The sequence below is a fragment of the Scomber japonicus genome, chromosome 22 (genome assembly GCF_027409825.1).
Source record: "Scomber japonicus isolate fScoJap1 chromosome 22, fScoJap1.pri, whole genome shotgun sequence".
Lineage (NCBI taxonomy): Eukaryota > Metazoa > Chordata > Actinopteri > Scombriformes > Scombridae > Scomber > Scomber japonicus.
The window spans coordinates 27,210,724-27,238,687 of NC_070599.1; the positions used below are offsets into that span (position 1 = coordinate 27,210,724).

The 27,964-nt window shown below is 42.6% G+C and overlaps 2 protein-coding genes across 3 annotated transcripts; both read left to right on the forward strand.

Annotated features, from left to right (window-relative positions):
• Positions 1 to 1,276: 1,276 nt before the first annotated feature.
• LOC128383653 (atrial natriuretic peptide receptor 1-like) lies at positions 1,277 to 10,080 on the forward strand. Its single transcript, XM_053343244.1, has 23 exons — positions 1,277 to 1,312; positions 1,797 to 1,908; positions 2,441 to 2,573; positions 2,698 to 2,830; positions 3,620 to 3,724; positions 3,864 to 3,966; positions 4,299 to 4,444; positions 4,547 to 4,619; positions 5,409 to 5,553; positions 5,872 to 5,958; positions 6,048 to 6,191; positions 6,275 to 6,396; positions 6,589 to 6,727; positions 7,093 to 7,141; positions 7,317 to 7,418; positions 7,838 to 7,957; positions 8,190 to 8,283; positions 8,444 to 8,531; positions 8,632 to 8,771; positions 9,236 to 9,388; positions 9,483 to 9,581; positions 9,691 to 9,782; positions 9,889 to 10,080. The coding sequence occupies exons 1-23, from the start codon at positions 1,277 to 1,279 to the stop codon at positions 10,078 to 10,080; spliced, it is 2,607 nt and encodes an 868-aa protein (XP_053199219.1).
• A 7,721-nt stretch (positions 10,081 to 17,801) lies between these two features.
• LOC128384043 (uncharacterized) lies at positions 17,802 to 25,816 on the forward strand. 2 transcript variants are annotated; one of them, XM_053343618.1, is made up of 4 exons: positions 17,802 to 17,959; positions 19,700 to 22,302; positions 22,423 to 22,554; positions 23,437 to 25,816. In XM_053343618.1, the coding sequence occupies exons 2-4, from the start codon at positions 19,703 to 19,705 to the stop codon at positions 25,685 to 25,687; spliced, it is 4,983 nt and encodes a 1,660-aa protein (XP_053199593.1). In that variant the 5' UTR covers positions 17,802 to 17,959; positions 19,700 to 19,702; the 3' UTR covers positions 25,688 to 25,816. The 2 variants fall into 2 exon arrangements, with proteins under 2 accessions (XP_053199593.1, XP_053199592.1); XM_053343617.1 differs by having other exon boundaries at positions 17,802 to 17,947.
• The last annotated feature ends 2,148 nt before the right edge of the window (positions 25,817 to 27,964 follow it).

The window sequence follows — 27,964 nt, forward strand, 5'->3', positions numbered from 1 at the left end:
GTTAGAGGTACTAGTACTTTACTGTAGTACAGTTAGAGGTACTAGTACTTTACTGTAGTATAGTTAGAGGTACTAGTACTTTACTGTAGTACAGTTTGAGGTACTAGTACTTTACTGTAGTACAGTTTGAGGTACTTAGTTTACTGTAGTACAGTTTGAGGTACTTGTACTTTACTGTAGTACAGTTTGAGGTACTAGTACTTTACTGTAGTACAGTTTGAGGTACTTGTACTTTACTGTAGTACAGTTTGAAGTACTTTTACTTTACTGTGGTACAGTTTGGGTACTAGTACTTTACTGTAGTACAGTTTGAGGTACTTGTACTTTACTGTAGTACAGTTTGAGGTACTAGTACTTTACTGTAGTACAGTTAGAGGTACTTGTACTTTACTGTAGTACAGTTAGAGGTACTAGTACTTTACTGTAGTATTTCCATGTGATGTACTTTCTACTCCACTACATGTATTTAACAGCTTTAGTTACTTTTCAGATGCAGATTTGACTCAATGGAAAATATAACAAGCTTTTAAAATACAACACATTGTTAAAGATGAAACCAGTCAGCAGTGTGTAGTCGGCTCACATCTCAGATGTCTATGAGTTGTTAACAGCTCCACCAAATACTGATTCTTCCCTCTAAACTTCTCACATGCTTTCATTTCATAAATGTTCAAATGATCCAATATTTCAGCAAAAATCAAAGACTAGAGAAAAAGTTTTGTCTTCTTTCCCATTAATCATCTCAGCAGCCTCATATTTATGTGCTGACCCTTTGGAGGGGCCCCACCCCTAGGTTGGGAACCACTGGACTAAACTAGCTAACTGTACATAAAGTATACCGTTAGCTAGTTTAGTCCAGTTTAGTACAGCTACAACAGTAACATGCTGCTCTAACGTTGATGCTTCACTTTTAATAATCATATAAATAAATGTGTAGACACGGAGCAGAATCTTAAAACCATTTCTCTGACTTACTGCAGAGGTTTGAGAATAGGAGTAACATGTACATACTGTATTTTTTGTTTCTGTTAGAATTGATTGTTATAATAGTCAAACCTGCTCAAGATGAGTGAATTTAAATTCTTAGAAAATATTAGTGCATTAACAGTAATCGCCACTAGATGGCAGTGAAACATTAATCAGCTCCATATACAACCCCTCTCTCTCTCTAACCTTAACCCTGCCTCTCTCGACCATCCTCCAGCTCTCCACATCAGTCAGTCAGAAGCTGCAGACGTCCACAGTCATCTGTCTCCGTCTGTCCATCAACAGCAACATGAAGACGAGGCAAAGACTCTGGTTTCTGCTCTGGGTAAGACAGAGAAAAATTATCTGTCAATTTAAGATTTATTGGGATGTTTAGTTAAATGTCAGATTAGTCACAGACATTACAAACATTTAATTATTCCTTTATAAAAGAAAACCTTTGTATTTTATGTTTTTTCAGCTTAAATACAACTTAAATACTTAAATGCTCTTATTGTAATTACATTGTAAAACCCTTTCAGATTGAAGCAAAGCAGATTTTTTACACTGTTTTATCATCCTCATCATTATTTTTATTTTTTCTACATAAATTTGTTTGTTTTGTTGTGTTGATAAAAGCCTTGCCGATCTTTTTTCTTTATCCTGAAATCAATAAATATGATGTAGCTATTAACTAAGAAACTAAAAATGAATCTTTATTGGTTTAATTGCAATTTGGTTGATTTTTGAGTTGTCAGTTTTTTGTTCCTGCTCATTGATCGTGTTCGTGTGTGTGTTCGTGTGTGTGTGTTTGTGTGTGTTGTTTCCAGGTGTGTGTTTGCTGCGTTGGTCTTGTGTGCTGCTGGCACGATCTGGATAACAGCGAGTACGACTGCTGGCCTCTGGACAAACCCAACGAGTACAATATGATCAACTGTGGAGGTGAGAGGACATCTGAGATCTTGTTTTTTTTTTAAAATTATAATATCATAACATGATTGAGCATAAAATATTGCGTCTTTATCAAGGCAATTATAGGTGATTTAAGGGTTAAAACAACAGAATTCTGCATTTTATGTGGCTTTTTCATGATAAACCCCTTTATTTGCAAGAATTTAAATGTATATAACTTAATAAAACAGTTTAAGTTTTAGTAAAAAATAAGATTTTCCCTCTCTGTGTTAGTTCAAAGAAAAACTCTGGAGATTTTCTATATTTTTCCTCCATTGTAGAGTCAAACTGACCTACTATCAGTTATCCTGATGTGCCGTAGACCTCCACTGTTGTCTTAAAACAATAAAAACATGTCAGTAAGCTACATTGATTCACTACTACCATGGAAATAATGCTAATTTTGTCTCTTTGAACCTCAGTTGCACTCTTTGAGCTATAGTTTTAACATGTACAGTAGATACAGACGTTTTATAAGCATAAACACTGGTTATCTGTCTGATTGCTGGTTAATCTCTCTCAGGTCTGGAGATGGCCTGGGTGCTTCGTCCTCCAGAACTGATTAAGAGTGGGGAGGTGTTCAGCGTCACATACTCGGTAACAGCCCAAGACTCGTTCTACCAGTGGGCGGTTGAAAACCAAGTCTTTACTCAAAGGTTAACACAAGCATTTATTCTCTACTACTGATTAAGCTGGGTTTAAACGTGACTGACCGGCTTAAACTTCTCTACGTTGTAAAGTCTTGTTCTTACAGATGGTCTGCTGTGTTTATGTGTTTAGTTTGATAGAAAATGCCGAACAGGCTCGAAAGTTCTGCGAACATCACGACTGTCCTGCCAACTGGAAAGATGCCGACGGAGACAACTGCTGCATTCATCACGCTAACATCCACTCCTGTCCGCTGGGACACATGGTACAAACCAGAGATTACTCCAAAATATAATGTAATGCAACGTTAAAGATGCAACAAATGACATTCAGATGTCGGCAAACAATTATTTGCTATGTAAAGATGAAGTGGATTATGGTGTCCTGAGCAGAGAATGAAGTCACATTCTCTATATTTGAGTTGTAATCTGAGCTTCTTCTGTCTCAAATAAAAAGCACAGTTTAGATTAATCCAATTACCATCATTTCACCGAATTAGGGAATATTAAAATTCTCAATAAAGCCATTCAAAGCAGTCGTAAATGCAAGGATTTCTGGAACTCAATCTGTGTTTTCTTCTGGAGAAGTCCTGTTCACTGATTTTTATTTACTGGCATTTAAGAAAATAAGACTGCAGGTTTCAACCAAATGCATCATTCAGTTAGAAACCAGACAGATATGATTAATGTTAGATGTAAGATGTTATCTCATCTTGAATGTAAAATTTGAATAAGTAAGTGTTAATTCCTCCGTCAGATAAGTACCATGATTAAGCAATATTACCCTCCAAAGTGATGCTCTGAAAATACTCGACTTAAGTACCAGAACCTCTCAACTGCACAGTAAAGGACAGTCATAGGGGAAATGTACTCAGTCAATTTTATCTTCTACATGTCAGCAAATATTTAAAGTGACACCGTCTAAATAAATGACATTTTAAAAAGAAATTAAACCAATGATCATTAAAGAAACTAAACTGTGAGCATTTTAAAAGACAGTAAAACAACAAATGTTAAGTTTGAACATGGATCCACAATGTTTTCACTTCTGTCAGACCTCAGAGAGCATCTGTGGTCCCTGGATTCCTGACGATGGAAAAATCTTCACACACACCATCTCTACCTCGGGCAAGATGACCCAGACCAACTGGTCCGCTAAGGTAACACAGTCCAGTTTATTTAGGTATAATTCTATATCACATACACTTTCTATATAGGATTTATGAGCCCGAACAAAACAAAGCTCACTAAAAATTCTCCTCCAAACACAAGAATAAAACTCATTGCTCTGTCTTACAGGTGGTCCTTTTCCATGCTGGACTCACCTCACTCATCGCTCATATACGAGTTGGTAACATGCAGGTTGCTCTGGAGGCTAAGAGCACCGTGCTGCCTGCTGTTGGTACGTTATATCTATACGTGTCCCATGTCCCTTTGGTCAGCAACTTGTTCCAAAGGCACAGAGGGTAATTTTATGTGGGTATGTTTAAGTGTTATGTGACTAGTTTAGCAAAAAGAACAGAAATGGTAATGTTTAGACATCAGAAACTTATCTTTGGGTTTAAGGTCATACTTGGGTTTGGTGTGGTAAAAGAGGAGGGCAGACAGGTATTAAGTTTTTTCCGGCTATCTTAAACAGTTTACCATCGTTATATCGTTCCAGTGCTCCAAACATAGCGTTGATAATAATAGAAATTACAACAAGTAGCTACTCATTCCTCTCTCCCCTCTAAGTTTGTGGTGATGGAGTGTGTGAGGAGGCAGAGCTTTGTTCCACCTGTCCAGCTGATTGTGGTGATTGCCCCATGACCCCGGCCACAAAGCTGGCCATCGGCCTGCCGCTGAGCCTGCTGTGCCTCTGTGTCATACTGACCGCTGTGGTGAGAACTCACGCAACACAACACAGCACAGCACACATACACTGACAGAAACCCAAATAACCCAGTAATAAATATCAGCTCACCTGACCTGTATGTTTGTAGTGGCTGCGGTACCAGAAGCAGAAGCTGCTGTGGGACGAGAGCTGGATCATTGACTTTACAATGATAAAACAAGGTACTGCAACAATCCAGATCAAACTGGTTTAAACTACTTGAAACTAGTTTATTCTGCAGGAAAGTACTCTGAAACCTGGCCAGAAGAGACGTGGGACTGATCTAAAAACTATCAGGCACAGACCAAGTGGACTCAAATGCAGAGACAGGACACAGGGATGAAGAGTTCTCAAGTCGTTTAATTCAGTCCAAAAGTCAGAAACTAGGAAGTCCAAAATCACTAGGCAAAAATTCGGAATCCAAAAGGCAAAAACTGGTCAAGAACACCAAGAATCTAAACTGAGATAACGCTGGAACTCTGGCAGGGAACTGACAAGACAATCTGGCACAGAAGGGAAAGAGCATACCACATATATACACTGGATAACGAGGCACAGGTGAAACACATCAGGGGAAGGGAGGCAAACAGGAAGGGAGGAAGTAAGACAAGACATACCAAAATAAAACAGGAAGTAGACAAGACAAAAAACTCACAATACATTACAAAACTACCGGGCCCTGACAAAAAGGGCAAAAACACATCTGAATGTGTCAACATTGGTCTGGAACTTGACAGGTTTAGCACTGGTCTGAGTGGGTCTGATTCATATGATCTTAAACTGGTTTAAACACGTCTGAAACCAGTCTAAACATATCTGCAACTGCAAAAACCTTTTCTATAACTGTCTGTGAGCATAAAAAAGAAGGAATGCAACAAAAGTTTCTTCTTTTTCTGTTGATATTTGTTGTTGGACATATTCCAAATGGTTTCATGATGTCGGTATGAAACATGAATTCACTTTCTCTACAGATCAGGAGGCTCGTTTGACCATGGGCAGTATAATGAGTGTCCCAGTGGGGAACAGTGACAGTAACACCAGCTGTGTGAGTGCTCTCAGCTCCTGTATGGGACAACCAGGGACCCGAAAAACACCTTTCACCTGCACTGGGATATAGTATGCCTACCTGCTTAACTACCTACCTGTCTACTTAAACCACATTCATGCTGTCAACACAGTCCATGCTGCCAGTTAGGAGTTATGACTGGGTTTAATTGGGAATAATGCAGGAACAATGGCCAACTTTGCTTTCCAACCTTTGGTACCAGCAAGGCTTTTTAAAATACATCTATCAAACAAACCCAAAATTACCAGATTGAAATATGACCACGGATGTTACTAGTTGGTTTAAAGATTTACAGACAGTTCTCAAATGTTCCTGAGTGTTTACATGTTAGAAAACATTGTGTGTAATAATATAACTTTCTTCTTCAGTGACGGCAGGGCGGTGGCCATCAAGAGGATCCAAACAAAGTCTTTTTCTCTCTCCAAAACCATCAGACAGGAAGTCAAACAAGTCAGGTAAACACACACACACACAGACTTGGCATCCTTTCAAAATATGAGCCTGTAGTATAACACATATATTGTTTCTCTGTTTCTGTCTTCAGGGAGCTCGATCACCCCAACCTGTGTAAGTTCATCGGTGGATGTGTTGAGGTGCCAAATGTTGCTATAGTGACGGAGTACTGCCCAAAAGGAAGCCTTAACGACGTCCTGCTTAACGATGAGATCCCGCTTAACTGGGGCTTCAGGTAGGCACATAAACACCTGTTAACATGTTCATTTAATTAAAATGACAACACTGTTATTCACTGTAATGAATTCTGTGTGCCAGGTTTTCCTTTGCTACTGACATTGCCAGAGGGATGTCATACCTCCACCAACACAGGATCTGTCACGGCAGACTCAAGTCTCTAAACTGTGTCTTAGACGACCGCTGGGTCTGCAAAATCACTGGTAATATAAATGTGTGCTGTAGTTTACCTGTATATACCGATGTTCATTAGTTTTAGAATATCTGAAAAATCCAGGTACAAAAAGGAGTATGGCTAAAATAGTGTTTAACCACTCAGGACATCAGAGGTAGACTGTCTGATGTCAATGGAGTGCTGGACACTGATAGGACAGTTTTATTGTCTCTCCTGTCAGATTATGGGCTGCAGATGTATCGCAGGGACGACGGGGGGGAGCCTGTTTCCACCTATCAGCAGAGACTCATGGAGGTGTACATGCCGCCCGAGTTTCACAACTCTAACATTGAGCCGTCGTTGGCTGGAGACGTGTTCAGGTAACACGAAAACCACAATGTGCCAAACCACGACCAGGTCTGAATCCTAAAATGTGGGGATGCTTTATCAACTCTGTGCACATTCTGCAAGTTTAAATATAAATACAGGACTTTGATTAAAGACCTCACTGATCAGAATCTACAACGGTTAACAAATGGTCAGTCCAGTTTGGATCTGAACTCAGAAACTGATCATAACGATGGATACATGGCTATCTGACTGTGATAAGTCTACCATGTTTTGTCCTCAGTGTCACTTTCTGATCAATTCCCCACAATGTCATTGAAACACACACTCACACACACACACACACACACACACACACACACACACACATCCAGTAACCTATATATGTGTTTTCCAGTTATTCCATCATTCTTCTGGAGATAGCTACTCGCAGTGATCCCGTCCCTGTGAGTCACAATCTGGTTAATCTGCATAATGTGATTTAGTTTAATTGGAATAGTCTTTATCTGTTTATCTAAGTTGATGTTTCTTTGATAATTGATTAGCCTACATGTACTGCCTTTTTGGTCTTGTCTTGAAAAAGACGTTTATAAATACGTTTTAAAGTATTTTGCTGTGCAGGTGGAGGAGTCTAACCTGGAGTGCGCCTGGTGTCCTCCTCTACCTGAGCTGATCTCCTGTAAAGCCGACAACACTTGTCCCTGTCCTGCTGACTACGTAGAGGTGAGTTCGGACTGTTTAAAGCTGCTTTCAATCAACCTTTATTTAATCTTTGGTTTATTATTCAATTCTCATATATTTTGTTTTACCATTTCTATGTTCATGTGCATTATTCTCCAGTTGCTTTATTGGTTATATCATGAGTTGCACTGACCTCTGAAAGATGATATTTAAATCACAGCTAATGTTTTAGTTTGTTTGCATGAGAGGTTAAGCTAACTTACTGGATGCTTTTTCAGTATCATGCCCTGTCTTCAGCTTCAACTATGATATGCTGGAGACAGTGAATTAATTTTATTGTTTCTCCACATATACATGGAAGTGGAGAAGTGTGTTTATGTACTTAACACATGGAAATGTTAAATTTTCTACTACAAGGTTGACAAATGTTTCAATCTTTTGTCCCGTTTGTATTTCTGAAGCTGATCCGGCGATGCCGCTCTCATAACCCCGCCCATCGTCCCACGTTTGAACAAATCAGGAAGTTTGTTAATCGAATCAACCCCATCAAAGTCAGCCCAGTGGACATGATGATGAACCTGGTAATACCCATGTCATGTCTTACATTATGCACTATAATCATACTATATTATAGATGTAATAGATCACATATAAATTATAAGCATGTGACAATATCAAATCTTGTCCTAATGTGTCACATAGTATCACACACATACAGTATATTGTATTCTCTTCATATGTTTAATATCTATTAGACTCTGTTTTATTTTAGCACATGAACTTTTATTCAGTATAGTAAACTCTGTGTTTCAGATGGAGAAATACAGTAAGCATCTGGAGGTTTTGGTGGCTGAGAGGACTCAGGATCTGATGCACGAGAAACAAAAGACCGACAGGCTGCTATACAGTACGACGCCAGTATACTGATGTCATCTTTCATGTTAATCATCTCAAATTTCATTGTGTCACATGTTAACAATACAGGGTTAGAGTAGCAGGTGATAATATAACCATAAGGTCCTTGAAGATGTAAATATAAGAATGTATGTGCATGTGTTGTGTTGCAGGTATGCTTCCTCGGCAGGTAGCTGATGACCTGCGGCAGGGGAAACCATCGCAGGCTCAGAGCTACGTCAGCGCCACCGTGTTCTTCAGGTAATGACTGTCTGTCTGCTGACCATACAGGTAACTGACTGACTGACTGACTGACTGACTGACTGACTGACTGACTGACTGACTGTGTTTGTGTGTGCAGTGATATTGTGGGCTTCACCCAGCTGTCCAGCAGCAGCACTCCCTACCAGGTCGTGGACTTCCTCAACAAGCTGTACACGACGTTTGATGACATCATTGACATCTACGACGTTTACAAGGTGGAAACCATCGGAGATGCTTGTGAGTCTCATACACACTGTTACCATTAGCTACTGCTGTTACTACTAGCTACAGATTTTTGTTTCAATCATATTTTCCAGTCTACTTTTCGGCTGCTAAAAACAAGGAGACAATGAATAATGCATGTAGCTATTTGAAGTACCAGTCAAAAGTTTGGACACACTGATTAATTCAAGGCATTTCAACCAGTTTCTACATTGTAGAACAAAACTGTATATATCAATCTATGAAATAACAAATATGAAATCATGTAGTAAACAAGAAGTGTTAAACAAGAACCAAAATATCTTCCTCATTTTAGCTTCTTTAAAGCAGCCACCTTTTGCTTTGATGACAGCTTTGAATGATTTAGTGTGTCCAAACTTTTGACTGGTGTGACTGTAAATGGGGTTGAAAAGATTACCAGAAACTCCGAAAACACTATAATGTTCATAAAGCTAGGCGTTTTGTGTGTTTGTGTGTAGACATGGTGGTGTCCGGTGTTCCCCTAGAGAACGGGATCCTCCACGCAGCAGAGATCGCCAGCATGGCTCTGGATCTGGTGGGCGTCTGTCGCACCTTCAGGATCCCCCACAAACCCAACACACAGCTGCAGATACGAGCTGGGATACACTCCGGTCGGTACACACACTAACACTTATACAAGCTGCAAATCTAAATCTATTATTACATCAGTCTTTCTGCTACACTAATGTCTCTGGCTGTCTTTAGGTCCGGTGGTGGCGGGGGTCGTAGGGACGAAGATGCCTCGTTACTGTCTGTTTGGAGATACAGTGAACACAGCATCCAGGATGGAGTCCACCAGCGTGGGTAATGCAGAAACATCTCGTACCACTGACTGTAGAAGCTAAAAAGCTGTTAAACCACTGCATTAAAGGACGCTCCGACATTTGAGATTTGAAAGTCAGTGTCTTTACAGCTCTGAAGATCCAGTGCAGCTCCAGCGCCTTTTACCTGCTGGAGGAGATCGGCGGCTACGTGGTGGAGTGCCGAGGGATGCTGCAGGTCAAGGTGAGCAGCCGAGTCCCACCACAGTCCAGTTCTGTCTGGCACTGGGAGCGCTGGGAGCACTGGGAGCTGCCCTGTAACACTCTGCAATGTGTCTGTCTCTAACAAGGGGAAAGGTGACATGGTAACATACTGGCTGGAGGGGAAGAAGACAGCTCTGGTCTCCAAGGATGTCAGTCCTGATGCCAAGACGACCAAACACGTCACCATGGAGACGGAGATGGAGACGGAGAAAGAACGAGAGCTGTATTCATCCATGCCGGGGTTCCTGAATCACGACTCTCTCCTGGACCCGGCCTGAACTCTGAGATATGATCTCTTCAGTCGTCTTCAGTGTTTGTTCTGTTCCATGTATGAATCACTCTGTGGCTTTATGTATTTAATTCGGTGCCATTCATCCACTCGAAGTTAACAAAGTGAGCATCCATTAAAGATTAAAGTCATTACAACGAACTAAACAAATAACACAAATCTCAAACAAGCCCTCCATTAGAGTTAGGCCTTTGCTTGCTTTTTAAGTCTATTCTGTTTTATTTTAGATTGTGGTATGATCCTGTTTCATTTAAACAGTTCCCATTGCTCCCACTTAACAGGTTTTTGTCTGGAATTAAGATACCATCATAGACGTAGTCACCTTGACATCAGCCTTGGTTTAAGACTTTAGTTTAATGATTTGACCGTCGCCATCTTTGATTTTTTGGAGCCAGAAGTGACCATTTAGACGAGAGAGTGGAGCTGACCCTCGCAGTAGCTGCTAGCTTGGTTGGTACAGTGTATTCACAGTCTATGGTTAACTGTTGATCACTTCTTAAAATCCTAAAACAGATATTATAACCAGTGCCTTTTCTGTCAGAACACATGGACATTTTGCTGCTTGGTTGCTTTTTGTAGATGTTACCGTTTTAATGTTTACCATTTGTCTGTTTTGGTCTACAATTATGTAAAAGGATTTCATTTTGCAGACAATTTTAAGCAATTTGATATTCAAATAGTGTCACTAGCATTTATTTAATTGGGTCCCCACTGGCAAACATTACGTTATCATCACGTGAAACAGGAAGTCTGATCAACGACCAAAAAACAAACAAAACAACCGAGAATCAACAATACAACTACTAATTATAACAACTTAATGATTAAGAGTTAATGGGACATAAAGTCAGTAAACTTTTGCTACAGCTTAAAAATGGTAAAACTAAAACAGAATAAGAATAGAATGACTAAGAAATCCACCCTTAATAATGGTGTTGTTGGACCATTTGGACTATTTGATATTTCTTTAAAGTCCTTTTCACAGTTTTGCTTGTTAAATGTGTTAAATGATGGCGCCAAAAACAAACTTCTGATGTCTAGTATTAAAGAGTTCATGTCTGAAGGTTTGTTTCTGGGATTGTTTGGTTGCTTTGGTGGAATTTGTACTTTTACATCAGTATGAACAATAATGGAGCAAATTATTTTAAAGTTTCAGTCGTCTGGATTCTTCAGATCAATCATTTTGGGTAGTTTTAGTTTTTTTGGACTGGCTGCAGTGTGAACGTAGTTAATTAACATCTCTGCTGGCATGGACGTCCTGTATGAATATTCATGTCACATTGTTGAGCAGATGGAAGACGGTTCATTTACCTGTTAACAGCCAAGATGGAGGACATGACAGCAGGAGGACGAGGAAGAGGAGGAGGACCTGTGAGAGCTGATGAGAGGTTGTAACTCGTCCAGATTCTGCTGCTGAAGAAGAGAAATGAACCGTGTGGATGTCAGCTGGTGACTAAACATCAACCCCCCCCCCCCCAAACTCAGCTCTCCTGTTCAGTGTTTAAATAAACAATAAAGTATCCAGAACAATATCAGCTGGTGTCATCTGCAAAGAAAACACACTTCAGTAACTTAAATATCCTGAATATACAATATGAACAGCTTTGGGCCAGAACTGAACCCTAAGAATGAATCATTTTACTTCTTTAACTCTGTTGGACTCATAAAGTTTTATATGTAAACATAAGAAAACACTATATTTGTAAATGTGATTAAGAGACAAGCAGCACTGCAGCATGACTGTGTGTGTGTGTGTGTGTGTGTGTGTGTGTGTGTGTGTGTGTGTGTGTGTGTGTGTGTTATGGACTCATCTACATAAGAGGTTTGAATACGAGTACAGCTGCAAAAGGCAGCTCGCTTCTCCTTTTCATATACACACACACACACACACAAACACACGCACACACACACACACACACACACACAAACACACGCACACACACACACACACACACACACACACAGTACTTAACAGTTTTCTCCAATAATAATCCAGTTAATCTATTTTCTTTCTCTGACCTCCAAAACTATGAATTAAAATATGAGAAACATCATTTTTGAGATGTTAAAATGATAAAGGGACAATATTTAGTTTACATGATTCTGAGGCTGGATTGGATCATTTTTATCTGGAGAAATCCTTCCTGTGGCCTCAGAGAGAGAGAGATGCTAACCTGGTTTTTAATTACAGATGAGAGAGAGTGTGTGTGTGTGTGTGTGTGTGTGTGTGTGTGTGTGTGATTGAAGTGTTTTGTTAATAGGATGTGTACTCAACTATAAGAGCCTCTCCGCTCTCTCTCTCCCCTGCTTTCTCTTTAGCTCGCTCGCCCTTGTTCACCCATTCTGTTGAAAGAATTTACATATGTGAGAAACACACACACACACACACACAACCACACGCACACACACAGACACACACACACACACACACACACACACACACACACACACACACACACACATCAAAGACTGTGTCTCATTGTTACAGAATGTGTTTCAGAGGTTTTAGTTACTGAATACATCAGAGGACGGACACAAACACACACAGACACACACAGACAGACACACACACAGACACACACACACACACACACACACACACACACACACACACACACACACACACACATAGACACACACAAACACATAAACACACACACACACACACACTCAGCCTGCGTCGACTTTTTTTAAATCACAGCAGATAAATTGAAGCTTTTAATCTGAAACATCTTTAATGTTTAAACTCTTCAAACTGTAGAAAATAAACACAAGTTAAACATAAAACACAGTAACACTGGAGTTCATATCTGAACCTGTAAACACATCAAGTCACCAACAGGAAGTCACCAACAGGAAGTCACCAACAGGAAGTCACCAACAGGAAGTCACACGGCAAGAAAAATACATGTTGGTCCTTTAAAAATGTTTGTTATGTAAAAACACATTTTATGTTACCAGCTTATCAAACGCTGCTCTGTCTGTCTGTTACTGAGCTCTTAATGATCAAAGATTATCGATCATTTATCTGGAAAACATCTTTATCATTTCTAACAGTCCAAACTCACGTCTCCGTCTCTCATTCTGTCTCATTACATCTGATCTAAGAAGAAGTTCACTGTCACAAGTCTGACACTGAAAAGCTTCAAATCTTCAACATCTGAGAATCTGCAACCAAAAAAAAGACTAAATAGTATTATAACAGTACAAACTGATCTTTACAACGTTAATAACTAGTTTCATCTTCAAACTCATTGTTTCATTTTCTGTGTAAAATGACAGAAAAACAAGAGATTCTTATTGTTGCAGCTAGATGGAAACAACGTGAATCAGAAACTAAAAGACTGAAACTGGTGGAGGATCTTTGTTTTGTTTGTTGAAACTTTAGAGAACTTATTTAAGAACTTTTAACAGCCAATAAGAACCGGAGACGATCAATAATTAATCAACACTGATCGTCCACTCTGCGTCCGTGTAGTGATGACATCACCAAAACTGTCCAATCAATGAGCTCCCTGTCAGTCACGTGACATCATGACTGCATTTTCCCGCTCTCATCTCATCTGGGTAATGAAGTCCTTGAACACCACAATCAATGAAACCCAAAAGTCCTGAAGTCCCTGAAGGCATCATCATCTTCTTCAGGTTCAGCAGAAAGAAACCGAGAAGACATGAAATGAACTCCACAGGTGAGGAACCAGACCCGAACCAGACCCGCCTCACCTGGGCGGTCCAGACCCGCCTCACCTGGACGCTCCAGACCCGCCTCACCTGGACCCTCCAACCGTCAGTCTTCCAGCAGAGCAGCGGTCCTCTTCTCCAGCAGCCAGTGAGACGCGATCCTGCTGGCGTAGATCACATAAGACCAGGACAAGACCACGACGGCCAGCAAGACCTGAGAGACAAGAACCGTCACACAAAGTCACAATGTTCATACGTACTGTCTGAACTTAATGTTGCTACAGATCATTAAACATATAACTTTACAGATATTACTAGCTACGAGCTACTTTAGTGTTTATTCTGTCAACATTAAATTGATGGGTTGATTATTACACATGCAAAATATTCTCTAGTTTCAGCCTCAACACCAAAACCTCCAAAACACTGAAGTGAAGTTGGTTTGATATTCGGATATTCGACAGATATTCAAAATAAGGAACAGTGTCTTTTTTTTCAATACCTCCTAAGCCATGTGACCTAGTGACTCCAAACCAATGCAGAATAGTTCTCCTATGTAGTACCAACCACACACACCTACATAGAACTGTTCTGCATTGGTTTGGAGTCACTAGGTCACATGGCTTAGGAGGTATTGACAAAAGAGACACCGTTCCTCGGTCTCCAAAACACAAGAATCTGTACTTTACTGTAATACTGCATACTACATCACTATAATACTGCAGTACTTTTACTGTAATACTGTATACTACATCACTATAATACTGCAGTACTTTTACTGTAATACTGCATACTACATCACTATAATACTGCAGTACTTTTACTGTAATACTGTATACTACATCACTATAATACTGCAGTACTTTTACTGTAATACTGCATACTACATCACTATAATACTGCAGTACTTTTACTGTAATACTGCATACTACATCACTATAATACTGCAGTACTTTTACTGTAATACTACATACTACATCACTATAATACTGCAGTACTTTTACTGTAATACTACATACTACATCACTATAATACTGCAGTACTTTTACTGTAATACTACATACTACATCACTATAATACTGCAGTACTTTTACTGTAATACTGCATACTACATCCCTATAATACTGCAGTACTTTTACTGTAATACTGCATACTACATCACTATAATACTGCAGTACTTTTACTGTAATACTACATACTACATCACTATAATACTGCAGTGCTTTTACTGTAATACTGCATACTACATCACTATAATACTGCAGTACTTTTACTGTAATACTGCATACTACATCACTATAATACTGCAGTACTTTTACTGTAATACTGCATACTACATCACTATAATACTGCAGTACTTTTACTGTAATACTGCATACTACATCCCTATAATACTGCAGTACTTTTACTGTAATACTGCATACTACATCACTATAATACTGCAGTACTTTTACTGTAATACTACATACTACATCCCTATAATACTGCAGTACTTTTACTGTAATACTGCATACTACATCACTATAATACTGCAGTACTTTTACTGTAATACTGAATACTACATCACTATAATACTGCAGTATTTTACTGATATGAGGATATTAAATGTACCGTGGAGTAAATCCTGTCCAGAGTTCTTCTGCTGAAAGTCAACATCTTGTCATTTCTCAGGTTTTGATCCTCAGAGGAGAAACTGTGATTCCGGTTTGTTTACAGTCTGTTGTTTTTGTCCTTCTTCCTACTTCCGGTGTGCAGAGCGCGGGATGCCGCCATCTTGTGGTCCGGAGTCTGTTTGTAACGTCATAAAATAATATAACAATAAAATAAAGTATTAACGTAAGTAAGTAAGTAAGTAATGTAACTTTATTTAATTGATTATCTATTAGCTTTCCTTAGTACAAGCTGTATATATTATTTGTTTGTATTTATGTGTTTTTCTCTCTTTTCATTTCCACACTGTAGGCTATGTTTGATATATTGATGCTGGATGTCTGAACAATTCATATTATTATATTATGATGATTTATAAATTTATAAAAGAAAACGCTTCATTTCTGTGAAGTGGAGAATTTCTGGCAAAACTTTTCATCATGAAAAAAAATATTGACGAAAGTTTAATTTTACTTTGGAAAAACGTATTGTTTGGTCTTTGTGGAAAATAATACACAGAAAAACATTTATAGGTACATGATAAATGTTATTATTATAAGGGCCAAATTCCATATCTATAATGTAAATTTACAGGTAAGAAAAATAAGATAGGATAGGATGATAAGATATTCCGTCAGATATAAGTCTTTTTTGTTCTCCATACTTGTCTCTATTTTCACTAAAATTCATAATAACGTTAAACACAGGCCGGTTGGATGCTTGCTGTTCCGACCGTCACCGCTAAGCGGCAGCACTGAGAGCGTCACTGTTAGATTGTAACGAGAACTGAAGGAGATGATGTCCCACTCTGTTTCACTTCAGAAACGGGTCTGCCTGAGATTTGAGTCGATGTATAGTTATAATAGGTAGAATATAGGTAGAACAGCGATGGAAGAAGTATTGAGATCCTTTATTTAGCAAAAGTACCAAAACAGTAATGTTAAATACTTCATTACAAGTATCCTGCAAAAGTAAAAGTACACCAGGAGTAAACTGTAGTTAAAGTAGAAATACTGGTTTGGTCCTTCTGACTGAAGTAGTATTATACATTTATCTATTTCCACATTGATACCACAGAGGAACAGATGTTAGCAGTCTTCTGTATGTGGTCACTAAGCATGTAGAGAATCACAAACCCTCTGCCAGACTATTGTTTGTTGATTTCAGTTCTGCATTTAACATCTTACTGCTCCACATGTGGTTATAATTATGTATGACACTTACTGAATCAGCTCAGTGTCGACCCACATGCAGCATTAAGTGGAACCATTCACTCCTTACCAGCCACACTCAGCATGTCATGGTTCAGCTAAAGGCTCAGATCACTAGACTTATACAGACAGCCATGAAAACCATAGGAGTCTGTCAACATCCCAGTCTCCATGTTATATTCCAGCTAACTATAATCACACAGGCCCAAACATAATGTCAGACTGACCCAGAGTACCACTTCCTGCTGCAGGACTCAGACGATGTAGATGAGAATGTGCAATCGATGGATGAATGTATTGGTTGGTTGGTGTTTGTTGTTTTGCAGCAGGCAGTGTGATGCCAGTTTCCCCACTGAGACAACACAGTCTACATAACCTTATATATGACATCATTATATTATTAATAGTGAAGCAACAGTGTGCAGCATGTTACTGTTGTAGCTGCTGGAGGTGGAGGTAAAGATGAATGCCATCAAAATGAGTCAGTTACAGTGATTTTAGTGCCAAACATGTTAAGGTTAGGGTTAGAGACTCCTTCTGTTTGTGTACAAGATGAAAAAATGAACCATTTGAACCTGTAGCATAATTGTTTGTCCCATCTTTAACAGACAGTCCAGTAGGTGGTGGTTTCTCCTGAATTACACCTGAATCAGTAGTGATTCTAGGATCAGACCTTTAGAGGGGTTCAGCTCCTAATGAGAATATGACATACAATAACCTGCAAGTGTTCAAACCCCCTGATTTCACTGGATAACGTAAATTACAACAAGACATAGTAGAGTGATCTACTATAGTGTATAATAGTAATAGTTCAGAATAAACACAATCACGGATTTCTACAGAGAGGACTCAAGATAATTAATGAACTCTGAGAGAAAGACAATATTAATGACAGAACTATCCAAAGTAGGCCTACATTAAAGCTGTTAAATTAAAACCATTTAAGCACCCCTAAAAAGGGTCCAAAATCGTCCTTGATCCGAATATACCTTGAACTACATTAAACATTACTGAAATACTGTCCTGTAGTCCAAACGTAGTAACCGGTTTATATTTTCGCGGTGGGAGTGAGTCGTCTTTCTTCACACACGATCTCTGCCGGTCCCTTTTTCTTTCCCATCATGCACCGCGGCACCTCTCTAGCTCCAGCTGCGGGGACACCGACTCTAATGTGTCTAATGTTTCCGTTTTAACGGGAGTTTTACGGTGTGAACGGGGATCGGAGCAGCAGGGAGCCTCGGTAGACCGGCGGTCTGGACGGTGGATGCCGGTCACGGTTCGCAGCTCCGCGCGGTGCAGGAGAAACTACACAGAGTGAGTCTCCTGGTGAGGCTGCAGCCCTGCTAACATGCTAACACCCTAAAAACACCCTCATGCAACATTTAGATATTCAGCACGTTATTACCAGCATGAGCTAAGGTCTGCTGCAGGAGGAGAGATCATAGTCCCAGTTCATATTATCAGTTTAAAGCTAGAAACCAGTAAAACCAGTAACCAGGCCTAGTAGCAGCAGGCTGGGGTCGCTTCTTCTTTCAGGGTTTTAGGCTCAGCAGGAACAAAAGATCAACTCTGAGGGTTAAAGTTAGACTCTACACTGAGAGTTTAAATGTTGAGATGTGATTATAAATGTTAAAGGAGTTAAATCTGAGCTCAGGTCAGCTGAGAAACATCAATGAACCCATAAATGACAGCTTTAGTAGAGCCACACAACCTCCATCTAAATGTCTACAATTGGAGCCATTTTGGTGCAATGATGACTTTTCTGTTGAATATTTAAAGTAAGATGTGCAGCTGATACTTGTCCAGTTTAAAGTGGACTTCTCACATGAAGATTTGACTCAATGGATGTAAAATAACAAACTGTTAAAGATCCAACACACATCGGCCTGCTCCAACTTCAACTTTCTACTCCAGCAGAGCTCCGTCTGTCAAAGAATAATAAATGTTTTATTACATTTACTACAGTCCTGTAATTATCTACAATACTGAAGTACTTGTACTCTACTGTAGTACAGTTAGAGGTACTAGTACTGTACTGTAGTACAGTTAGAGGTACTAGTACTTTACTGTAGTACAGTTAGAGGTACTTGTACTTTACTGTAGTACAGTTAGAGGTACTAGTACTTTACTGTAGTACAGTTAGAGGTACTACTACTTTACTGTAGTACAGTTAGAGGTACTAGTACTTTACTGTAGTACAGTTAGAGGTACTAGTACTGTACTGTAGTACAGTTAGAGGTACTTGTACTTTACTGTAGTACAGTTAGAGGTAGTTAGTACTTTACTGTAGTACAGTTAGAGGTACTACTACTTTACTGTAGTACAGTTAGAGGTACTACTACTTTACTGTAGTACAGTTAGAGGTACTAGTACTTTACTGTAGTACAGTTAGAGGTACTAGTACTTTACTGTAGTACAGTTAGAGGTACTACTACTTTACTGTAGTACAGTTAGAGGTACTAGTACTTTACTGTAGTACAGTTAGAGGTACTAGTACTTTACTGCAGTACAGTTAGAGGTACTAGTACTTTACTGTAGTACAGTTAGAGGTACTAGTACTTTACTGTAGTACAGTTAGAGGTACTAGTACTTTACTGCAGTACAGTTAGAGGTACTAGTACTTTACTGTAGTACTGTTAGAGGTACTAGTACTTTACTGTAGTATTTCCATGTGAGGTACTTTCTACTCCACTACATTTATTGAACAGCTTTAGTTACTTTTCAGATGCAGATTTGACTCAATGGAAAATATAACAAGCTTTTAAAATACAACACATTGTTAAAGATGAAACCAGTCAGCAGTGTGTAGTCGGCTCACATTTCAGATGTCTATGAGTTGTTAACAGCTCCACCAAATACTGATTCTTCCCTCTAAACTTCTCACATGCTTCCATTTCAATAACTGTAGACACTTTTAGAAAAGGAGAACTTTATTAATGGACCGGTCCATTAATAAAGTTCTCCTTTTCTAAAAGTGTCGCTTTAGACTTTATTTCTTCTTCTCAAACATGTGTAAACTCTTCCTCTCTGTTTTCCTGTGTGTATTTTTTTTTTTTTTTTTTTTAGGTGATGGCTCCCACACGGATGAAACTGCGCGTTCGTCGCCGTGACAACACAGCAGGAGGCGTCCAGCAGCCAGAGGAGGAAGAGGAGCGGAGGCGAGAGAGCGGCGGGCGCAGCAGCAGGAGGAAGAACACCAGCAATGCTTCGACTACATCAGCATCTTCCACCGCCGCTGCTGCTGCTGCTGCCGCCGCCGCTGCTGCTGCCGCCTCCTCGTCTCCTCCCTCCGCCTCCACCTCGGCGCGGGCGGTTCTGGCGGCCGAAGAGGCGTCGCCAGACTCCAAATGTCCGATCTGTCTGGACCGCTTTAACAACCTGGCGTATCTGGACCGCTGCCTCCATCGCTTCTGCTTCCCGTGCATCCAGGAATGGTCTCACAACAAGGCCGAGTGTCCGCTCTGCAAGCAGCCGTTCGCCTCCATCCTTCACTCCGTCCGCGCCGAGGACGACTTCAAGGAGTACACGCTGCGGCCGGCGCCCGCCGACAGCAGCGTGGCCGCCACCGTCGCCATGGTGGCGGCGATGGCGTCGGCGGCGAGGAGCGACCACCAGATGAGGCTGATGCTGAGGAGGCACCGCGTGGCCGACGGAGGGGAGGCGGCGACCACTAGGAGGCGCAGGAGGGAGAGAGGGGGGAGGGGCGGGGGAGGCAGGAGGGCGACGGCCGCAGCGGAGAGGGCCGGCGTGTGGGAGTGGTACCTGGACTCTCCTCCTCTTCCTCTCCCTCCTCTTCCTCACCACCCGGCCGTCTCTCCCGTGGTGGCGGAGGACAGCGAGGAGGGCGAGGACGTGGGGCAGCAGAGGGTGAGCGGTGTGGCGGACGTGGCGGAGCGTGGAGTGATCTTCGAGGGTCTGACGGGGTTGACGGGGGCGGTCGCTCCCGTGGCGTCGAACGACCGGGCGTCACGGCGACTGATGAGTTGCCTGGCGACGAGGCAGCGGATGCAGCGGCTGCAGAGTGAAGGAGGAACGGTGCGGCGTTTGAGAGAGAGAGAGACGGTGGCGTTCCGCCGCGGCCTCTACCGCAGCGGGATACGCGTCCGCGGGGTCGCTGGGGTCAGCGGTAACCAGGGGCAACAGCAGCGTGACATCACAGCAGAGAGCTTCCGCCGGACGCCCTCCCATCTGAACAGGCTCCGCCCCTGGCTGCGGCGGGAGCTCACGGTGCTGTACGGCGCCCATGGCTCGCTGGTCGACATCGTCCAGCGCATCATCATGGCGCGCCTCGCCCGCCACGGCCTGGAGGACACGCCCACCATAGAAGAAGAGCTGCGGCCATTCCTATTGGCTCGCACCGACCACTTCCTGCACGAGCTGGTCAGCTTCGCCCGCTCGCCGCTCAGCCTGGACAACTACGACCTGCAGGCGGTCTACGAGCCGCCCGCCACCACGCTGGAGCTTGACGGGTTGAGCAGCTCCAGCGACAGCAGCTCCGTCATCGCCATCTCTGAGGGCGAGGAGGAGGAGCGGGCTGGAGCCGCCCATGATGATGTCATACAAACAGGAAGTTGTCTCAGTCTGTCGGCCTGGGACGACGAGACGCCGGGACCCTCGTACTCCACGGCCGAGCCGTCGTGTTCGTTGGCGTCACTGTCGTTCAGCCCGGCGCCGCACGAGGCGGCCAGTGAGGAGCGAGGAGAGAAGCGCGAGGAGGACGGAGAGGAGGAGTGTCTGATCGTCGGCTACAAGAAACCGATCGCAGAACGAACTCCGGAGCTGGTTCAGCTCTCCTCCGACACCGAGGAGGACGAGAAGGAGAAGAAGGAGGACGCTGCCGCCGCCGCCGCCGCCACCACTGAGAAGCCCGCCCCCATCCCGTATTTACCCACAATCCCTCCCTCCACATCCAGCGCCTGCAGGGAAGAAGACGAGCCGCCGAAGGAGAAAGACTTGGAGGCGGCCGTGCTTGGCGCTCACGCCTGCTCGTGGTCGGGCAGCTCGGTGAGGAGTCGGGACTCAGTGTGCACGCTCAGCCCGGCGACGCCCGGCGAGGGCGAGCGACGGCAGGAGAGAGAGAGCTGGACGGACAGGAAGCAGGCGGATGAGGAGACGGCAAAAGAGAAGAGGAGGAAGAAGAGGAGGCGGCGAGGGCGGGAGCAGAGTGGTGAGCGGGTGAGGAAGAGCGGCACGCTGTACAACCCGAACCGCTCCATCTATCCCGCCATGATGCGCCGACGCTCACACTCGCCCTCGCCGTTCCACACCAGCGTGGAGTCCGGCTCGCCGCTGCCACCGAGCCCGCCCGACTCCAGCTGGGAGTTCTGCTGCTCCCCGCTCACCTCCTCCGTCTCCTCTCCATCACTCTCCTCCTCCTCCTCCTCGCCCCTCCTCTCTTCCCCACAGCCGTCGCCTCCACTGCCGCAGACCCCGCCGCCGCCCTCGCTCTCTCCCGGCGACCGTGGCGTCTCGCACCACGGAGAGAAGCCCGGCGGGAAGAGGAAATACAAGAGCCGCCACCTGGACAGCGACGACAAAGACCCGAGCTGGAAGCCGGGAGGCAGCCGGCGCCGTGAGAGGAGGAAGGAGAGAGGAGAGAAGGAGAGCAGGAGGAGAGACAGAGGGAGGAGGAGGGAGAGAGCGAGGAGGGACACACACAGCGGAGAGAGGTCAGAGTCAAGTCTGGCTGTTGGTCACTGTTTTCTAATAACGAAGCAGTATGAATCAGAGTCATTGTGATGAACAGCTGCAGGTTTTTATGAAGCTGTTTCCTGTTTTCTGTCCCGCAGCAGCAGCAGGAAGCGCCGAGACGACCGCAGTCCGAGCGTCGAGATCATCTACGAGGGAACCATCATGTCCGACGCCACGCAGCCGCCGGCACGCAAACGCCGCAGGAAACACCGCAAGACGCAACACAGCAGGTACGACAGGAATATAACCAATAAATAACTTCTCGTTACAGCAGCTGGGTTAAAATCTGATTAAAGTGACGTCGTGTTTTCAGACAGTAATTATAATATTAATGATTAATAATTATTGATCTGAAGCATCCTCCAAAAGTCTTTAAACTAATCATTTTAATCAGTCATGATTTCATATTTAACTAACCTGTAGTTTTAAAGAACGGCCACCAGGAGGCGACGGGACATCATCTGTTTCATGTAGAAAACAACAAAATGCTTCACAGAGAAATTTAAAACCGTTAAATAATTAAAACAAACATGTAGATGAATAAATAATAGTAAAAGTCAAGATTAAAACAGGTTTATCATCATATTATAAACCAGTGCTGAAAAGATGAATCAACTTTTGTGATAAAAGATTGTTCAATTGTTCATTAAACATCCTTTTTCTTATGATTGTAACTGAACATTTTTGGGGTTTCTCATTTAAAAGACTAAGTTGTTAATTGATTAACTGGATTGTGTGGTTATGGTTAGTCGTAGAAGGTTTACGATCAAATTAAAATGCTTAATGAGCATTTTGTCATTATTTTGACATTTAATAGAGTTTAATGACCAAAATCAATAAAGTGAGTCCAAAATATCGATTGTTGGATCCTTTTAGAGACATTTTATACACTTAAAGATGAATCGATACTTAAAATATGTTATGTGACAGTTTAAGTTGGAGTGTCAATCAATCGACTTCTTAGTGTTATATCAGCTGACTCACAGATCAGAAGTTGTTTCTTATTCATTAACAACTCTCATAAAACTAAAAGTAATTAAATTCTGTTCTTGAAAGGTTAAATGCTCGAGATTCAAATGTGATTATTAATACCGCTTGTGTCTCCCTCTCAGTTCTCCGGTCATCATCACCCTCGACAGCGACAGCAGCCACGACGACGTCAACCACAAAATCAACAGCAGCAGCAGCAGTCCGCTCAGCAGCCAGCAGACCGTCGACTTCTCAGACCTTCCTCCTCTCCCGTTGGTGCATTCGGCCGGCGTGGGCGGGCCAATGGACGCGGACATCGGCGATCTCCCCGTCGACATCCTGGACCGAGGGTCTGACGGGTCGGAGACGGAGCCGGCGGGGCGATCCAAGGCTGCACGTCGCATTGGCAGCGACAACAGTGATCTAGACGTGGACGTGGAAAACGTTGAGGAGAGCGGTTCGCTGCTGGGATGCGACGACGATGACGATGATGATAAAGAACTGTCGTCTGTGATGCATGGACTAATCAGAAAGGCCGAATCAAAGACGACCGCGGGGGAGAACAAAGCGCCTCCGACTGTAGATGGAGGAACGGAGGCGGGGGTTCGGGTCCCGACCTCCGACAGCCGTCTGTTGGCGTCAATCCTCAACGACCTGGAGGGAATCTCTGCTCCAAAATGTGACCTTTCATCAAACTTTGAGCCCAAATATAAACCGAGTTTTAAGGATCAGTGTGACGGACGCCAGGCTGAGACCAGACTTCCTGGTTTGGGTTTTCCTGAGGAGGGGCGATGGTGTAACGACAGCAGGGACCAAAATCAGGGTTTTGACTTGCAGACGTGTCGCACCTCTTTCCCCCCGCCGCCTCCTCTCCAGCGGCTGAAGGAAGATCGGGAGGTCCCTGCATTCCTGAAACAGGCCATTCCTGTTCAGTCGTTCAAACGAAACACGCCGCCGCCGTTAAAACACAAAGATGCTGGGAGTCCACACATGTCCCCCATCTCACCCGACACCGACGCGACTGGTGGAAATTCTCCTGCCGACACAAATACAAACATCTCCCACGTTGGCTCCTCATTTGCTGCTAAAGACGACCAGACCATCCCTCCGATCTCAACGCTGAAAAAACATTTCACGAGCGCTTTGGCTTTGAGAAGAGACGCCGCCTCTACTAGCAGCGCCGCAGCCGTTGACGTTCATTCATCCTGTAATTTAGCAACTATTGAGCCCAGTTCAGCTGCTTCTTCTACCGCTGGCATCCATTCCACGAGTCACAAATCTCCCGTTGACATTCATTCCTCTTCCTCTGGGTCAAACGCTGACTGCTTACCACATTTTGACTTCAATTCTTTTCCCTCTTCACAGTTACATTCCAGCCGTGTTAACACAAAGGAAATACCTTCATCTGGTCACAAGGCATCGTCATCCTCTGAGTTGCATCCTGTGAATTCTTTATCTCCTGTTGGTTTCCATTCAGCCAAAACCAGCTGGTCCAAAGAGAGGCCAGCTCAAACTGACTCTACCTCCGGAGGTCACAGGAATAAGACTATCAGCTCAAATTTCTGTCGGGTAGCGCCTGTTGACCTTAATCCTTCCAGCAGCGTCTCTGCTGATGACACGCCGGCAGGAAGTGATGTTTTCTCAGGAGCCGACTCTGACACATCACCTCCTGTTTGTGTTTCACCCGTTGACTCCAGGACTCACAATCCCTCCTCGCCCGTTGACTCCCACTCCTCCCGTAATGCTGCCAACAGAGAGAAACTGTCAGAAAGGCTTTCACCCTCAACAGTGCCACCCACGGCTCCCAGAGGCAGGTCGTCACCGAAATCTGCTGTTGACCTTTACCCAGAAGGACTGAAGGTGTCATCAGTAGTCAATCACGAGGAGCGATCACCTCGTGGTCACCTGCCACCCACTGATCTACACAGCAGGAGTCCTGTGCCGCCCAGCTTTCATTCTTCTAGCCTTGTCCGCACCGCGATTGACGGACGCTTGAACCACACAGCCTTATCCTCGTCTCCCACTGAAAAAACCTCGCTCACATCACAGGGAAAGTGCAGTTCTGAGTCTGAACCCATCGTTGAATCCCACTCAAAACTCGTGCACCCCACTGACTCCGATTCCAAACCTCACAACCACTTCGATCCCAGTTCCTTCCCACAGTTCCCCGTTGACCCCCGCTCAAAGCACCGTCTCCCCATCAGCTCTCAGCAGGAACCTCAGCCATCCGTTGACTCTCATTCAAAAAACTTTCAGCTCCACACGGACAATCACGTCACATCTTCCCCCGAGTCCGTCGAGAACCAGTGGAGCTCTTCCGTTGACGGCCAGTCGCCCATTGACGAACACTCGACCAACAGTGTCTGGAACACACATACACGCTCCGCCACGTAAAACACCTCAAATTAAAAGAGACTAAATTAAGAACAAGAAGTTAATTCTTTTTTTTAACCTCCTGTTGCTATTTTTGTTTTATTGTTTGGAAATTGATAGAAAAATTGTGTTCATTTAAAATGTAACCCCCACCCCCCTCCTCCCCTCCATTTCATCCCTATGGCCAAGTTCATAATGTGTGTGTGTGTGTGTGTGTGTGTGTGTGTGAGAGGGAGGAACGTAGTTGAAATAATAATTTTCAAATGTAACGTGGTTTGTCTTTTCTGGGGCTGGGACGATTAGAGATTTTAAGAAATTTGGTACACAAGGGTTCAAAGATATTTATATTTTTAATTATCTTAAATTGAAAAAAGGAGGAGCAATAAAGCGAAATCCCTAAAATAAGGATTAAAAAATAATTATGGTGAGAGTATCGAGATGTTTCTGTTTGTTTTGCTGGAGAGTGAGTAGTCCCAGCCCCAGTCGAGTCACTTCAGCAGGTTCAAACAAACATTAAAGGACGATTCCAAAGTGACGCCTCATATCGTTCCCGCATTTCATTGCTTTAAGTTTTCTTGGTTAATTAAAGTCAATGGGATTTAAATTTTCTAGATCTATTTTCCAAACGTGTGATAGGAAAAACATCTGCCAACACTAACGAAACATGGGACGTTTGTGGCAGTGATGAAGCGTTGTAGTAGAAAAGTCAAGACACTGAAAATATCCTTAAAAATTGATGAGAATGTGTATTTGTGTTCATGTTCTGTCAGAAAACCTCACAAATAAACAGAATTATGAATAAAGATTTGGTTGGAAAGTCAGCCACTGTTTCACATTTTGGTACCTGAGTGTTTAATACACCTGAAGCTACACTGATATGATGGTCACAGCCCTGTTTATCATTAATAATCAGTGTATAAGCAGTTTATGCATGGTTCATCACACAATGCTGCTCACGGATATCAGTCTAATGTATGTTTCCTTAAACTTAATATCACTGTTAGCGTGTCTGTGCTATGCTAGCGGGGGTTACAGAGAGCTACAGGTGTGTTCAGGGTCGCAGTCAGACAGTCGGACACAGCGGTACCGGCCCGCTGCAGACGTTGGTTTGATTTATTTATTTTCTTTTTCGAAGACGTTAGTTAAGGCAGCAGGTGTGTGTTGCCTTAGCTAAAGTGCTGTTGGAAACCCTGATGATAATATAGTGAAACACATCTGTAATAATATAAAGTATGTCTTTGTTCTGGAAAGCATTTTAACCAGGAGGAAATAACTGGATCTGGTCTATTAGAGGTGAATTTGAGTCAAAAGTCCTTCTTGGAGTCATAATTCAGTCCATTGATATCATTCACTTCCCAATGATATTATCTCTGATCTCCATAAACAGTAAACTTCCATAAATCCACTTAGAAACCAGAGAAAAGGGAGACTGCAGAACGTGCCTGACATCATGTTACATTGCAAACAGCTGATCCACGACTTTCAAGGGAGACTGTTTGACTAAATATGTAAAAACGAGCCTGAAAGAGAAAAGCAGTTCCTACCTGTAGCTGATATTAAACCAGACTATCTGATGATCTTGTAGGTTGGTGTTCACAAGTTCCCATCTGTCCAATTAGCAAAAACATTCCTGTAGTAGAAGGAAGACACTCAGAAATCAACCTCTAAAGTCCAAAAAGAGCTTTACAATCAATCATTTGGGTTACCAGGTTGTGAATTTAACTAATTTAACTGGATAGGAACATTTGATTCATCTTTCTATATAAATCTTTAGGTCATCAAGTCGAAACTTAGCAGAAACCCATTTATCAATTATCAAACTTGCTGGTTTATTAGAAAGTATTAAAAACGATTACCAACATTTACAGCTGCATTAGAGACCAGCTGGAGGTTTTTCACAAGCTGGCAAACACAAAAATGGATCCACTATGAGACAATAAGTCATAATTATGATATATGGCCTCCATTTATTTCTAGAGATGAATGAAATGCACTGCTGTAATGAAGCAATTCCTTATTAAAAACCTCTTATTTCAACTCTGTACCATGTGATCATTTACATACAGCTGCTCATACTTCTGCATCAAATCCCAATCGATCACTTTCAGGTTTAAACATCAATCTATTTTATTTAGCATCAAAATTACCTTTAATTATCTCATTAGAAAGGTTGTATGTTCATTAAAAATTAAAAAAATGTCCCAGTGATTGAAGATAAAAAGCAGTTTTCATATCAAACTGTTTTTCAGTAACAAGGATTTCTGGTTGTCAGATGCAGTTTGTGTTTCCAACCACTAG